The sequence below is a fragment of the Pectinophora gossypiella genome, chromosome 13 (genome assembly GCF_024362695.1).
Source record: "Pectinophora gossypiella chromosome 13, ilPecGoss1.1, whole genome shotgun sequence".
NCBI lineage: Eukaryota > Metazoa > Arthropoda > Insecta > Lepidoptera > Gelechiidae > Pectinophora > Pectinophora gossypiella.
This window is the reverse complement of record NC_065416.1, coordinates 9,681,998-9,695,420: the sequence shown is the minus strand read 5'-3', so window position 1 is coordinate 9,695,420 and position 13,423 is coordinate 9,681,998. Positions and strand designations below refer to the sequence as shown.

The 13,423-nt window shown below is 39.5% G+C and overlaps 2 protein-coding genes and 1 non-coding gene across 4 annotated transcripts in view; 2 read left to right on the top strand and 1 right to left on the bottom strand.

Moving 5' to 3' along the window:
* Positions 1 to 5,037, top strand: part of LOC126372061 (G protein-coupled receptor kinase 1) — a 40,522-nt gene extending 35,485 nt beyond the window's left edge. The window contains exons 12-16 of one of the 2 annotated variants that reach the window (XM_050017584.1): positions 60 to 160; positions 2,290 to 2,452; positions 3,172 to 3,340; positions 3,695 to 3,939; positions 4,094 to 5,037. In XM_050017584.1, coding sequence (XP_049873541.1) covers positions 60 to 160; positions 2,290 to 2,452; positions 3,172 to 3,340; positions 3,695 to 3,939; positions 4,094 to 4,288 — 873 coding nt within the window. In that variant the 3' untranslated portion in view covers positions 4,289 to 5,037. Of the gene's footprint in view, positions 1 to 41; positions 161 to 2,289; positions 2,453 to 3,171; positions 3,341 to 3,694; positions 3,940 to 4,093 lie in introns of both variants that reach the window. The other variant, XM_050017583.1, reaches the window with a different exon arrangement.
* Positions 5,038 to 7,631: 2,594 nt separating this feature from the next.
* Positions 7,632 to 7,703, bottom strand: Trnaa-ugc (transfer RNA alanine (anticodon UGC)). The gene has a single exon. It is a non-coding gene; the product is annotated as a tRNA-Ala (tRNA).
* Positions 7,704 to 8,185: 482 nt separating this feature from the next.
* Positions 8,186 to 13,413, top strand: LOC126372008 (lysophospholipid acyltransferase 7-like). The gene is made up of 7 exons (XM_050017506.1): positions 8,186 to 8,394; positions 9,013 to 9,296; positions 9,682 to 9,833; positions 10,370 to 10,584; positions 11,416 to 11,601; positions 12,316 to 12,448; positions 13,194 to 13,413. The coding sequence occupies exons 1-7, from the start codon at positions 8,186 to 8,188 to the stop codon at positions 13,383 to 13,385; spliced, it is 1,371 nt and encodes a 456-aa protein (XP_049873463.1). The 3' UTR covers positions 13,386 to 13,413.
* Positions 13,414 to 13,423: the final 10 nt, after the last annotated feature.

The following is a 13,423-nucleotide window of genomic DNA, read 5'->3' as shown; positions in this document are numbered from 1 at the left end:
TTGGAATGTGCAAACTAAAGACGGAGTCATGTTTGCAATAGAAGTACGACGTGTTCCAGAACGTGGAGCTGCCGGAGTCGTTCAGCCCGAGCCTCAAGAGCCTGCTGGAGGGGCTGCTGCAGAGGGACATCAACAAGCGGCTCGGGTGCAAGGGACGGGGGTGAGCATACAACACACACGCACGCGCACACACACACACACACACATTCACATACTAATAAATAAAACATCTAGTTCAATATAATTAATGAATAATGCAAAATAACCCTTAAACCATAAGCACTAAAGTTGGATTTCCATAAATCCTGATTCTGACGTTTAACCAAAATGAAATTATTGTTATAATATAATAAACAAATGCCCGTCGGAAAATACAACCTTACAATATTTCAATGTTAGATAATGTTTTACAACACCTATTCGCGGTACGAGTTAGATCCGTCGAAGTACAGAAGCCAGTGTTGTGGCGTTCATTAGCATAGTGATGTATCAGTCGAGATTATATTCGATTATATTCCGACAATCGCCTGATTCAGCCTGCAATGTCCTCCAAAGGAAATACAAGCTCAGGAGTGTTTTTCCACAATTTCCCAACCGGGAATCGAACACGAACCTTCAGATCGTGAGCCGAACTCTAACTACTAGTCCATAGTGAATATAAACTACTTATATACAATTTTCAACGCAAGGTTTTCTTTTATAGCTTTCTAAATTAATTTAAGCAAATATAAGAATCCAATTCAATGTACATACCTGAGTCTCCACCGGACTTCGTATTCTTAACCTTTATGCAAAAATTGTTTTATCATAGGGCAACTGCGATACAGGGGAAAACCTAGTGCAGGGCCCGCTATTAACTTGTTTTAATTTATTTGGTAAATAAATATTTTTTACTTTATTTTCTAACTCAATGAGAAATCGGCATTGGTTTAAATACTCTTTATTACAAGATAATAGCCGTCAATACATTCACACAACTTCCGAGATTTACACGCCCAACGGAAGAGTTTATTACACCAATATCCACTGGAGATGAAATGAAGATTGACATCCTACTTGACGGAATGCGGGACATAGTAGACTTGAGTTGATTGACAACCCGCATCAATCGGCAAATTTAATGAGCGACTTTCCAATCGACGTTCCCCAAATACACGATAGATGGCGTTGTTCACTTTTAACGTGATAATTACATATTTTCTCATAAATATTCAAAAATATAATGTAATGGCAGAAGCATATATAAAACTAACTGTTGCTTGATATTTGGATCACATTATGTATAGAATGATGTTGCTACCAATATTGCATCTCATTATTTTGATCAGAATAATAATGGGCGGAAGTTGTAATTGTATCTTGATGTTATAAAAAAGGTATTTATATCTATAAACAAAAATTAAAGATGCCTATGTCTGTTATCCATGAAATTACAAGTTTAAACTAAGAACCATTTTTTTTTGTGGTGGAACTAAACTGATCGATGAAATGTCTGAAGAAGAGACTTCAAAGCATAAACTCATTGACGTACTAACACCCTGTATTTTGCGAATCCTAACCTACGATGCCTAAAATTGGACATTGTCAAAGCGTCAAAAATTCAAACTCAATGTTTGGCAAACAGTAATTGAACGTAGTGTGTTCTCAGACGAATTGATCGAGTCTAAAATACAACGTGATGCTCACTGACAGAACCCCCATATAGTACACAATTTTTAATTCAATCATTCATAATTCTTTTAGCAGATTAGTCGATCTTTTGCAAGATCCCTGGCTTTCTTATAGGTACGTCGGGACGTCAGCCATTGTTTTATCAGGGTGGTTAAAAAGGCCACCTTTATGCAATTCATCTAAAAAGCAATATTGCTAATTACGTCTCATTAAATGTGAAATATGATAGTGCGACAGGGTTCTATAGTGGGTACATGATATTGCTCATGACTGTACATATGGGTGTTCGTGACGCCGTAACGAATACTGAGGGGGATGATTCAGATCGTGATTCTGAGTTGATAACAATTGGAATATCCTGTCGGAAAATTGATGAAAACTTTAGTGTTTTTTTTTACCGACTTCAAAAAAGGAGGAGGTTCTCAATTCGACCGTATATATTTTTTGTTTGGTCGTTTTCAGTTCCATACTTTTGAAAAAAGAAATCCGCTTTGTATTAACTAAGAGTCATGGCCGGACTTACCCATCAGTTTTCGTTACGATGACACTAACGCCCTGTATATGTTTGAAGAAGAAAGAAACCGTATAACGAGTTTAACATGTTTGTTGTGTGAACAGCGCGGACGAGGTAAAGGAGCACGTGTTCTTCGCGGGCATCGACTGGCAGCAGGTGTACCACCAGAAGTACACGCCGCCGCTGATCCCGCCGCGCGGCGAGGTCAACGCCGCCGACGCCTTCGACATCGGCAGCTTCGACGAGGAGGACACTAAGGGCATCAAGGTAATCATGCCCTTATGTTTCAGGATCGGCACAACATCTATTCCCCTTCGATCCATCTCTGTCAGTCGTCATCTCAGTACTCACATATCCTTTTATACACAATCCATCCACATTTTCTTTGGGTCTTCTCCTACCACGTCACATCCATATTCGTACTTATAACTTTCTTTGTAATATGCTTTTCATTCTTTCAAGGTAATGGCGTCACTATTTAATAGCTTGAGTCAACAGCCGGTTTCGCTTGGGTACAATTTTTACCTCATTTAGAATAGACTGGACATCGCTGGCATTTCATCCTTTAATTGGTGGATATATAATCACCAATCTAGTCGAAACGCTGCGCGTCTACCTTTTGACGTGAACATCGAATGGCTGGAGCAGCTTGCCGCGGTTACTGTTATATTTTCAAGGGTAAACGGAATAGGCACTCGTCGACGGAATAACGAGGATATCGTAACCTGAGGCGGCATCATCCGTCGCTTAACAACAAGTTAGATTGTGGTGAAATGCGAACCAATAATTTTAAAAAAGATCGATTTCTCCAAATATTTCATCATTTCTATATTTAGACAGTTACAAAAAAAGGCCATTTTATTATTTTAACCTCTTGCGAGCGAGACTTCCAGGCACATCAGTTAAACAATGTGGTTTGGATTTTGAAAGGGTATTTGGTTTTGCGACTTTGAGCAACTAACATAAAGTTTCCTTTCCTATCCTAGTTGACAGAATCCGACCAGATGCAGTACAAGGACTTCCCGCTGGTGATCTCGGAGCGCTGGCAGGCTGAGGTGGCGGAGACGGTGTTTGAGACAATCAATCAAGAAGCTGATAAGATGGAGCAGAAGCGTAAGGCCAAGCAGAAGCAGAAGTTCGACGCTGATGAGAAAGGTGGGTTATTGCTGATGGTTTGTTCTTTCTTCAGGCTAAAAACTCATTTCCGTGAGGTTAAAAAGGTTGAATCAATTCATCTAAAAAAGCATTTTTGACACAAGTTTTGACATTAATTGGCATTGAACACCTATTTTTATATGAGCAAATGTTAAGTTGCAATAGTTCGGGTCGTACCGCGTGGGCAAGCAAGATGCACGGGATAAACGAGATCAAAACTAAAAAAGAATCATCATTGTTGAAGAGACTATGACCTCTTCTTAGACTATCTATGTCTTTATAACATATCTCTATAGTTTAAAATTGGAATCACCACAGTGTACATGTTGTAATCCTTACCAACAAAAATTTCAGAGTCGGACTGTATACTTCACGGCTACATAAAGAAGCTGGGAGGTCCGTTCGCGAGCGCGTGGCAGACGCGCTATGCCAAGCTGTACCCCAACCGGCTCGAGCTGCACCTCGAGAACAGCGCCAAGCCGGAGATGATACTGCTGGACACGGTCGAAGAGGTGTCCTCCGACCTCGTGTCCGTCAAGGGCGAGCAGTGCATCGTGCTGCGGACGAGGAACGATACCAAGATCGTGCTCACTAACACGGTAATTGATTGTTGACTACAAGTACATTAAAAAAGTTTAGTCCGATTTTAATACATAGAATGGAGACCATAATTAGGAACCAATGAAAAAGACAGCTACTAGAATTTAACATTTAAATATGAAAAAGTGCAAATTAAATGTGTCGTAATTCCAGGATGAAATCGGGTTGAAGGAGTGGGCCTTGTCGCTGCGCTCGGCGCACAAGAGCTCGCAGGACCTGCTGGCGTCGATGGCCAAGAAGGCGGGCAAGATTTACGGCACGGACGGCGCCAAGGAGGGCGCGCTGCCGCGGCCGCCGCCGCCCGCCGCCTCGCCCGCGCTGGCGCGCGCCCCCAACGGGAGCAACTAGCACGAACTTGCGCCCAACAAGGGCGCAAAGATGTTCCGCCGCTCCAAGAGCGCCGCGCAGCTCATCAAGTGAGGGACGATACTGCGTCATACTGAGTGATGTGCCGTCAGTGTACGCGTGCGCGCGCGCCCGCTCCGAGCGTAACGACTATAGTGACATTAGGACTGCCAATTATTACTAAATAAATGCTATTCGCATTTTATTGTTGTACGAATTAATGTGATAGGACCGATCAAATTTAATAAAATGTATAAATAATATTTCGTTTACCTACAGTGATTTTCGATTGTGGATAAATAATAAACTTTTGTAATCATTTGCACCGATTGAATTTTGTAATTATTAACGTATCGTTCTGGATGTTGTATTTAACTTTGTAGAATGTATTGTAAAAATTAATAACTTATAAATCGAGTAGATAAGCATAGCGATTATATTATATGTGTTTGTGCAATAGATCAAAAATAATGTAATTAAATTGCAACTTATAATAATGGTGAGATCGATCCATGAAACTTAGAATGTCTTGACGATTTTGGCGCAAAATGTTCGTTGTGCGTACTATTATAGAAGCTTCGACTTTCGATTTAAATCGTAATTAGAAATTCTAGCACTTGTTTAAATTTCCGACTATTGCACACAAGTAATATTGTATGATAATGTTTCTTTGTCTGGTGGCTCTCTTATACAGGTACTGACGGCGCCGCGGGCAACACGCCGCGACCGTCCGCGCGATTTGCATTGTTTAATGTATATGTCACCGTAAAATTGTAAATAACGTTAGATTATAATCTATCTCGCGAGATTGTGAACTGTCGAAAAATTGTGAACGTAATATACTGCTTACAATTTAACGTATTATTATTCGTCAGATTATAATCTATCGAAGTAAAACTGTTAAATCACAATCTTACAATTGTCAAATTGTCAACTGTCGGACGGCTGTCCCTGATTGGTCGGCCTTACAGTAGACCGTTCTGTGTCCATAGAGTTAGGAATAAAACACAGGTGTCAGTCAAATAAAATAAATGCTCTTCAAGATTGTGAAATCAAGTACGTATTTATTAATTATTTAGTAAGTAATCAATAATTCTGACATCACATGGTAAGAAAAAATGTATCAAAATTAAAAAATCTGAAACGTATCATTCAGTATACTTTTCGTGTGTAAGATAAACATGTTGGCGGCATAGGGGTGGCCCAAGGGCCACCCCCGCCGCACCCTAACCTACTGTTATGCCTTGTAAAAATTATGACAAAACACTATTATTCTAAAAAAGAATTATGGATATCTATTTATTAATCCCAAAAATAAGTTATACCTAACAAACCAGTATTCCTAGATGTTATTATGGGAAAGTAAAACTATTATGCTAAAAAACGTTATGCAAAAAGGATTATGATAATTAAAATTATGACAAAAACATTTATGCATTTTAAGAGAATCCCAAATTAACATTATGCTCACTCTAATAGTTTTGTAACTCTATGGTATAGCACGCGAGGTGCGTTTCGTATCACAATTTGACGGTTTCACTTCGATAAATTATAATCTACCGAAAAATAATACGTTAAATTGTAAGCAATATGATACGATTCATAATTATTCGACAGTTCACAATCTCGCGAGATTCAAATCGATAGATTATAATCTAACGTTATTTACAATTTTACGGTGACATATACAATCAAATAAATGGTACTTAAGCAGAAAATCACTCGACTTGTGTTCGGAATCAACTATTCGCATTAACTTCAGTGTAATATTCTATGATATGATAGAAAACAATGTAAGTAGATCTAATAAATAATCTCTTTTCATATAATATTTAGAGGCAATACTTTTCTAACAACATTTAGGTGTGGTGATCAATAACAATAGTTGTAAAGGCAATATTTAGACAATTTTAAAGTATGTTCAATGTCAATGAATTTGTGTGGGAATTTATTTTGAAATTTAGTATTTATTCCATAGAGAATTTGATTATGGCCTGGCCACGATGACATTTGTATGTTGTGTATGTTTATATAGCAATGCAAGTTTGTTTTGATGTTTCGTTCTGATGCAGATTTAGTTCTCCATTATTTTACTGCTCCCGTATACAAACAAGGTAAATAGTTTAGCTATAACTGCCTCGTGTCGTTTGTACAGTCTACTAAAATGAAGTAATAAGCAATATGTGGACCCTGAGTATGTCATAAGTCTTATAATTTATTACCTACGCTAAGGATCCCTTGTTATCTGTAATCCATAACTTTCAAGTACGATGTATATATAGCTTTACGCAACTAATGTAGGAGGTACTTTAGGGTGATGTCTGGGAGAGTAGAGACATTGGTACTGCCTTGTATCGTCGATGTTAATTTCGTGTTTATTATCATTTCATAGATAACGCTATAGTATAAGTGTAATTATTATTATAATAATTATGTATGGCTATATTGTTTTGTTTTATTATTGTCATTGTAATGGTTATCAGTAAATGTAATAAGGAATGAAAATATCTAGATGCTAGTCAATTGAATTTTACTACAATTGAGTAATTGATTCTATGAAATTAGAGAAATATATGTAATAGCTATCTAACAGTTTGACCAGTATTAATAGGTTAGGTGTTATTTTCTTGATAAAATCAATATCTATTGTGATGTTTTTGAACTTTCCTAGTTTTTCCAGTATATTGTGTAGTATATCGTATCTGTATTGCTTTTTGTTTTGCCCCCCATTTGCATAGTTTTGATATTATGTTTGAGTAGAGTTTGAAGAACTGCAAAATTATAAAAGGCCAAATTAGCGGGGAATACTCGACATTCCGGTTTGCCAAACTAGATGATAGTAGTGGGTGACAAGCATTTAAAGGTTATTTATTTATGTATATTTCCTTCTGTTCTCTGCTCTGTATGCTCTAGCGCCGCGTAGGGGTTTAGTTTAGAATGAGTTGACAATAGGTTAATGTAAGTAGTCACCGGCTAGATCTGCATCAGACGACCTACATACCTCTGTTAGAAATATTTTATTGTGAACCTACATTGTGTAGTAAATTGTTTATTTAATCAGTTAGCTGTTTTATTTTGTTCCTGTTTACCTCTTGTCGGATACGCTTTATAAATAATATTGACAGCACACGTGACTCGTAAAAGTCGCCCGTTTTAAGAAGGTCACATTCAAGAAATTAATCTAAAAAGCAATATGGCTATTTGACATTTGCGCAAAATATAAATGCGCAAGGTCAACAAATGTGAAATAACAATGTTTTTTTAGATTATTTAAAATTGTTCATTGATTTGTTAGCAGTTTCTACAAGTGATGAAAAAAAAACGATGAAAAGGCATGCCAAAAAAATGGAGATGCCGGGGATCGAACCCGGGGCCTTTCACATGCAAAGCGAACGCTCTACCACTGAGCTACATCCCCGCTTATCATTGGTGACGAAAAACATGATTTTGGTGTAGAGCAACACGAACCTTCGGCGGACCGGAGGATTTTCGGGTAATAGAATTTCATTAGTGAACAAATAGATAAACTCACGCCTGTAATCCCTAACGGGGTGGATAGAGCCACACAACTTGCGACCACTTGATTCGAAGGCTTACAATGGTTTATAATTAAGATTATTAAAGTAAAATAAAATTATTATAGAACCCTAAAGCCCACCACATGTAGTTAGTAGATCAATGACCACACCACCTAAATACACAAAAAGTGAGTTTTACAGTAAGAACTTACATAGAAATCTTTATAAAAGAAAAAAAACTGTCTAGTTTTGGCATATGATATGACAATTGTCAGAGTGTAAAGTCAGTTCAAAAATGTCTACTTGATAACAAGTGGATAGATAATAAACAAATTCTAAATATGCAACAATCAATTCTAATTTGAATGGACTAAGGAGAACCATGGTAGACGATGTTGTGTTCTATTCGTCATTGCTAGTGTGCTTGTCCCTGGGTGGTTATTATAAAAAAATTGATGACCTAGAGATGAAGCGAAACTATGGGGCAGGCTTGGGACTTTTAGTGGCTTGTCTGGTTTGTGGCCACAATGTGTACCACTCCGTATTCATTGTTTGGGGCAATATCATCATTATCAAATGCTGCGACAAACGGTTAGACTGTTTTCATTACTTCCCAGTTTACAGAGAATGTGCTCGGTTTAGTAATTTCGTAAAGTAGAACACAGTACGTGAAAACTATTAAAGACTTTATTGAGTTTATACATAGTTGGGTAGTAGTAGCCCCTAATACCTTCACAAAACCGCGGCGGAGTATGCCCCATAGCCTGTACGGTCAGCAGTGGGACGCACAGGTTGTTTGAGTAACGTTTGTGCACTCCAGGTGGGAAAACCAGCAAATTAACTCCTGTTAACATACTCTCATTTGATTCTAAGTATAAATTACGTTCATTTACGAACTTGTCAAGTGCCTATTACATTACCCAATCTTATCGGTCGCGATCCATCAAGAACGTGTGGCCGCAAGCTACATCGGCGCTATTACACTACGGTTAAGTACACTGCCCGATCTCGCGACCTTCACGCATCGGGCCCGATGAATTGGATAGTAAGCGCTTTATACTTCTTCTCTCGTGTGGGTTGAGAGGTGGATCACCAACCTCATCTCAGTTACTATTGAGCCGCCAAAGGCACCTGACATGACTCATGTAACGACTACTTACTTACATCAGTAAGTAAGCACCAACCAACGGCTTTATACTGATTTCCCAGATACATCCACCAAATGAGTTTGGCATACACATGGATATACCTTATCTACCTGCATGTGACTCTTCGCTCCGTGTACGCTATTTGGATGCATCAGACGATAGCACTAAGGCTGGTGGGCCTGGCGTTCGAAGTATATATGGCTGCCAAACCTCAGAAGAATAAGCCTACGTCCAGTAAGCAGTCGATGGAGAAATATACCGGCATCGAACCTGATGTCTCAAGCGTGGATCCATCTGCTGTCGACATTATTACGTATTCTTATTTCTTCGTTGGTTTACATAGAGGTAATATTTAGTTCTTGAACTATAAATAATATTATTTGACTAAAATTTAGATACTTAGATGTGACTTTTACAATGCAGTTCGCCAAACCAAGTGTACTTATAAAATTGTTTTCGTCACTAATTTAAGAGCTACACTCTTGTCGGTGTAGCATTCTCCAAGCTACTTTTTTAGGGAAAAATAGAGCAGTGGTTTCCCTCTTGGCTTCTGCCCCGCAGTACTCTGTCTGACGCGAGTGGGATGGTGCCCAGAGTAGTAAAATAGTGTTATGGAAGTAAACCCCTACAGCATCTAGCTAGAAGATGGCATGGGACCAGGGTATGGAACGGGGTGATACGACCTAATAATAGTCCAGGATGATCGACTCATTAAAGCAACTGTTTTCAGGTCCATACTTTAGATGGAAATTATTCGAAGACCATTTCTACGCTCCGTTCGGAGTTCTGGGCGACTGCCGAATCATAACTGAACACAAGTTAAAAAAAGCGCTGGTGTGCTACTTGGGGTATTTACTCTTGAAACTCCAATTTAGTCCTGACGTACGTTATATTTTATACACTTACTTATATATTTTTAGTTGCCTCGAATTTACCTAGTACACTAGTATGTTATGTAGACTGATATAAAGGCACAAAGTCTTGACGACTGTTATATATTTAAGTATTGTCGTATGTGTCTTGAGAACCGGCTATATCTCTTCTTAGGAGTCTCTTAGGAGTTTCTTGCGTCGCTTCTTCACCGCAGCCATAACACGATCCATAGAGGTGGTAGAATTATATGATTGTCGGATAGAAGTTAAACAGAATCTCGATTTTCAATATCTTAATTTATTTATTTGGCTGAGATCCGTGTACCCATTATTGTATCCGTATATAACAAATCGTATCCTGGCCCCTGCGATACAAGCTGTGCTTAGTGCAGGGACCGCCGCAATTTTATATTAATTGTACCTGCGTTATTTTAGTAAATAAACGATCATTATTATTTAAAAAAAAATATCTACGATTTTAGCATTGAAAATAACCGATTTCTCTCTTTTTTCTTGATATTTTGAATGACCCACCGTATCCATCAGGCGTACTATGACGACGAGTTCTACAAGTCGTTCGGCAGCGAGTCCCGGTACCTGTACAACGTGCCGCAGCTGGCGATGTACTTCCTCCACTACCAGACCATCATGCTGCTGTGTACCAGCGTCTGTACCGAGTCCGGCTTCGGCGTCTACCCGGTGAAGTGCCAGCCGGTGCCCGGGCACGGACCCACGGCCGGCGGCAGCTTGCTTAAATTGGCGTGTGTATTAGATATATATAACATTTTTTTTATAACCTACTTGCAGTGGAGAAGCGACTTCATGAAATAAGGTGGCACCTTCTTACAAGGTCCACTCTACTGAACATTTCCCCTTTTGCACCGAAAAGAGTACCACATTGTTCCGTTAACTGTTTTGACGCCAAGGCTACCTTCAGAAGCAATGGGGCCACAGGGTGATCTGATCCTTACAAGTAGGTAGGTAATTGGCACCCAACCAATTCTCCCAATCAATCTTCTGCATTGTGCACACAAGAATTCTGTAGGTATTCTTCTTCTTCTTTCGTGTCGATGACAAGCCGATCAAACTAATTTATAATTTATCAGCCCGAAATGCGGCCACGGCAATAGCACGGGCGGAAGCGTTCGTCAAATCCTCCCGCGTGCAATGCCGCTGTCTGTTAAAATGCACTGAGTTGAGGTAGGTTTTTTTATTGATAGACGCCAAATAACAAGCGCCATTACCAGGCAATACTCATAGGTAGTGGTGGATATGGTATGGTAGTGATGATAAAGATACATTCTAGATGAGCCGTGTAGCTCAGTTGGTAGAACGCTTGACTCTCAATTTGAGGTCCCAGGTTCTAAACTCAGCATATAAACAAATAATTTTCAAATTTGTGAGGAAATCCATATTCCCGAGAAATGCATTTCGCAGGTATGTGACCTAACCTGTAACCAGAGCTTGGCGGGTTGGAAGGTCAGACAAGTCGCTTCTGTAAGAAACCGGACCGTCAAATCTACAAGTTAGGTAAACAGACCATGTCAAAAAATTGGGATGACGCTAGGGAGATGATGATGACTTCATTCTAGATCTACAACAACAGACGTGGCTCTGCAGCAAGAGTACAACTTCTCGATGCTGAAGTGCTTCGATAACGAGAAGATCCTGTTCGGGCCCAAGATGCGGGACACCATCCGCAGCTGGGACATGTCCACCAGATACTGGTTCTCCACCTACATGTACAAACAGTTCTTTAAAACTAACAAGGAAATAAGGTTAGTGAAAACTGTCACGCACGACCAAGTGGTGGAAAATTGGTAAGTAGGATATTGGATTCCATTAGTTCCATCTACTCTTGTTTGAACTCGGAACGACGGCGATAGGTACGCATGTTTTTCATGCTAGACCCTCCCCTAGGGTCAAGCAGTACTTAGATACTGCCTATCACTTTATTTGGGGGTCAACGCAGACCAGGAGAAGTGCTTAGAATCTCTTCCCATCGTGTGGGTTGTGAGGTGGAATACCAACCTCATCAACCCTGGTGTCAGGGTTATTACTGAGCCGCCAAACGCCCCTGACATGGCTCATGTAACGACTACATACTAACATCAGTAAGTAGCAACCAACCGCTTCACGTGCCTTCCGAAGCACGGATCATCTTATTTTCGGACAATCAGTGATCAGTCTGTAATGTCCTAACCAAATTAGGGATCACAAAGAGATTTTTGTGATAAGTATGTCCCTACCGAGATTCGAACCCGGGGCCTCCGGATACCGCTATATGCCACAGCAGATATTTGGTCGTGATTGATCATAAACTCCTGTTATCCCCTGCTGGGAATACCTACCCTAATGGTATAAAATAAAAAAAATAAACAGAAGTTCACTACTATATTCTCAATTGAAGGGGGTAGTCAGAAATTCAGCCCTCGCATGATGAACTAAGTACGATATGGCGAAGTAATATATTTCTCATTCACAATCTCCAGAAGTGCATGTTCGTTCGCGGCGTGGTGCGTGTGGCGGGGACCATCGCTGCAGCATCTGATCATGGCCGCCACGCTGTGGGTCTACGTGCAGCTTGAATCTGAGTATTCTGAGTTGTACGACGCTAACGATACGGTAAGCTTTTGAATTCATTTCATCATTAGATTTTCCGATTATCGGAAAATTGAGAAAGAGTTCGGGCTATAGATACATTAGAGAAAGAGTTCGGAATATAGGTAACCACAACTTTGAACAACGCTGTCACGGGCGTAAGGAGAACTACTCGTAAAAGTTTCCTACTAGTCAAATCCCCTGATTTAAAAATGCCACATCGAAGCAATTCATCTAAAAAAGCAATATTGCAATATGACATTTGCGTATATAAAAGTGAGTGCGCAATGCAATCAAATGTCAAATAGCAATATTGCTTTCTTAGATGAAGTGCTTCGATGTGGCCATTTTAACTTCTCATTTCAACTTTTTACTAAACGTCAAAACTCGAAATTACTATGGAATTTGTTGAAAAGCACACTGTGACGTCATAGAAAAACGTCATAGAATGTTGGACTTATTATTACTACGAATTATTAATATGAATTTCATAATTTATCTTGAACCTAGTAGGTACTCGACCCAATTTTTACTCGAAATTTCTAATTGGTCAATTTGTGCTCAGAATATATTCTGCTTCCCTACGAAGAACTTTATTTTCCATTGCCCTTCATTACTCTGAATTCTCCTTCCGTACGTCTTTGGCAATGCGAATGTTAGACTACCCACAATTCGCGCCGAACTTGAAAACATATTTAAATTGACGAAATTGTGTACAACGACTGTTTAGATCTGTGGTAAACGTGCCTTATGTTCTGTGGTATTTCAGTTATGTTTCCCGTGGAACCTGGGTTTCTCGCTCATGCGGCTGTTCTGCCTCCTGTACCTGACTCCTTGCTTCATCCTCAACGACACGGCCACAGTCTTCAGATACTACAACTCTATATACTGGGTATACCACATCATCCTGCTCGTGTTATTAGTAGCCGTAGCAGTCTGTTACAAGATAAAACGCACATAGAAAATTGAATATTGTAAATCGAACTACGCTTTCTAAGG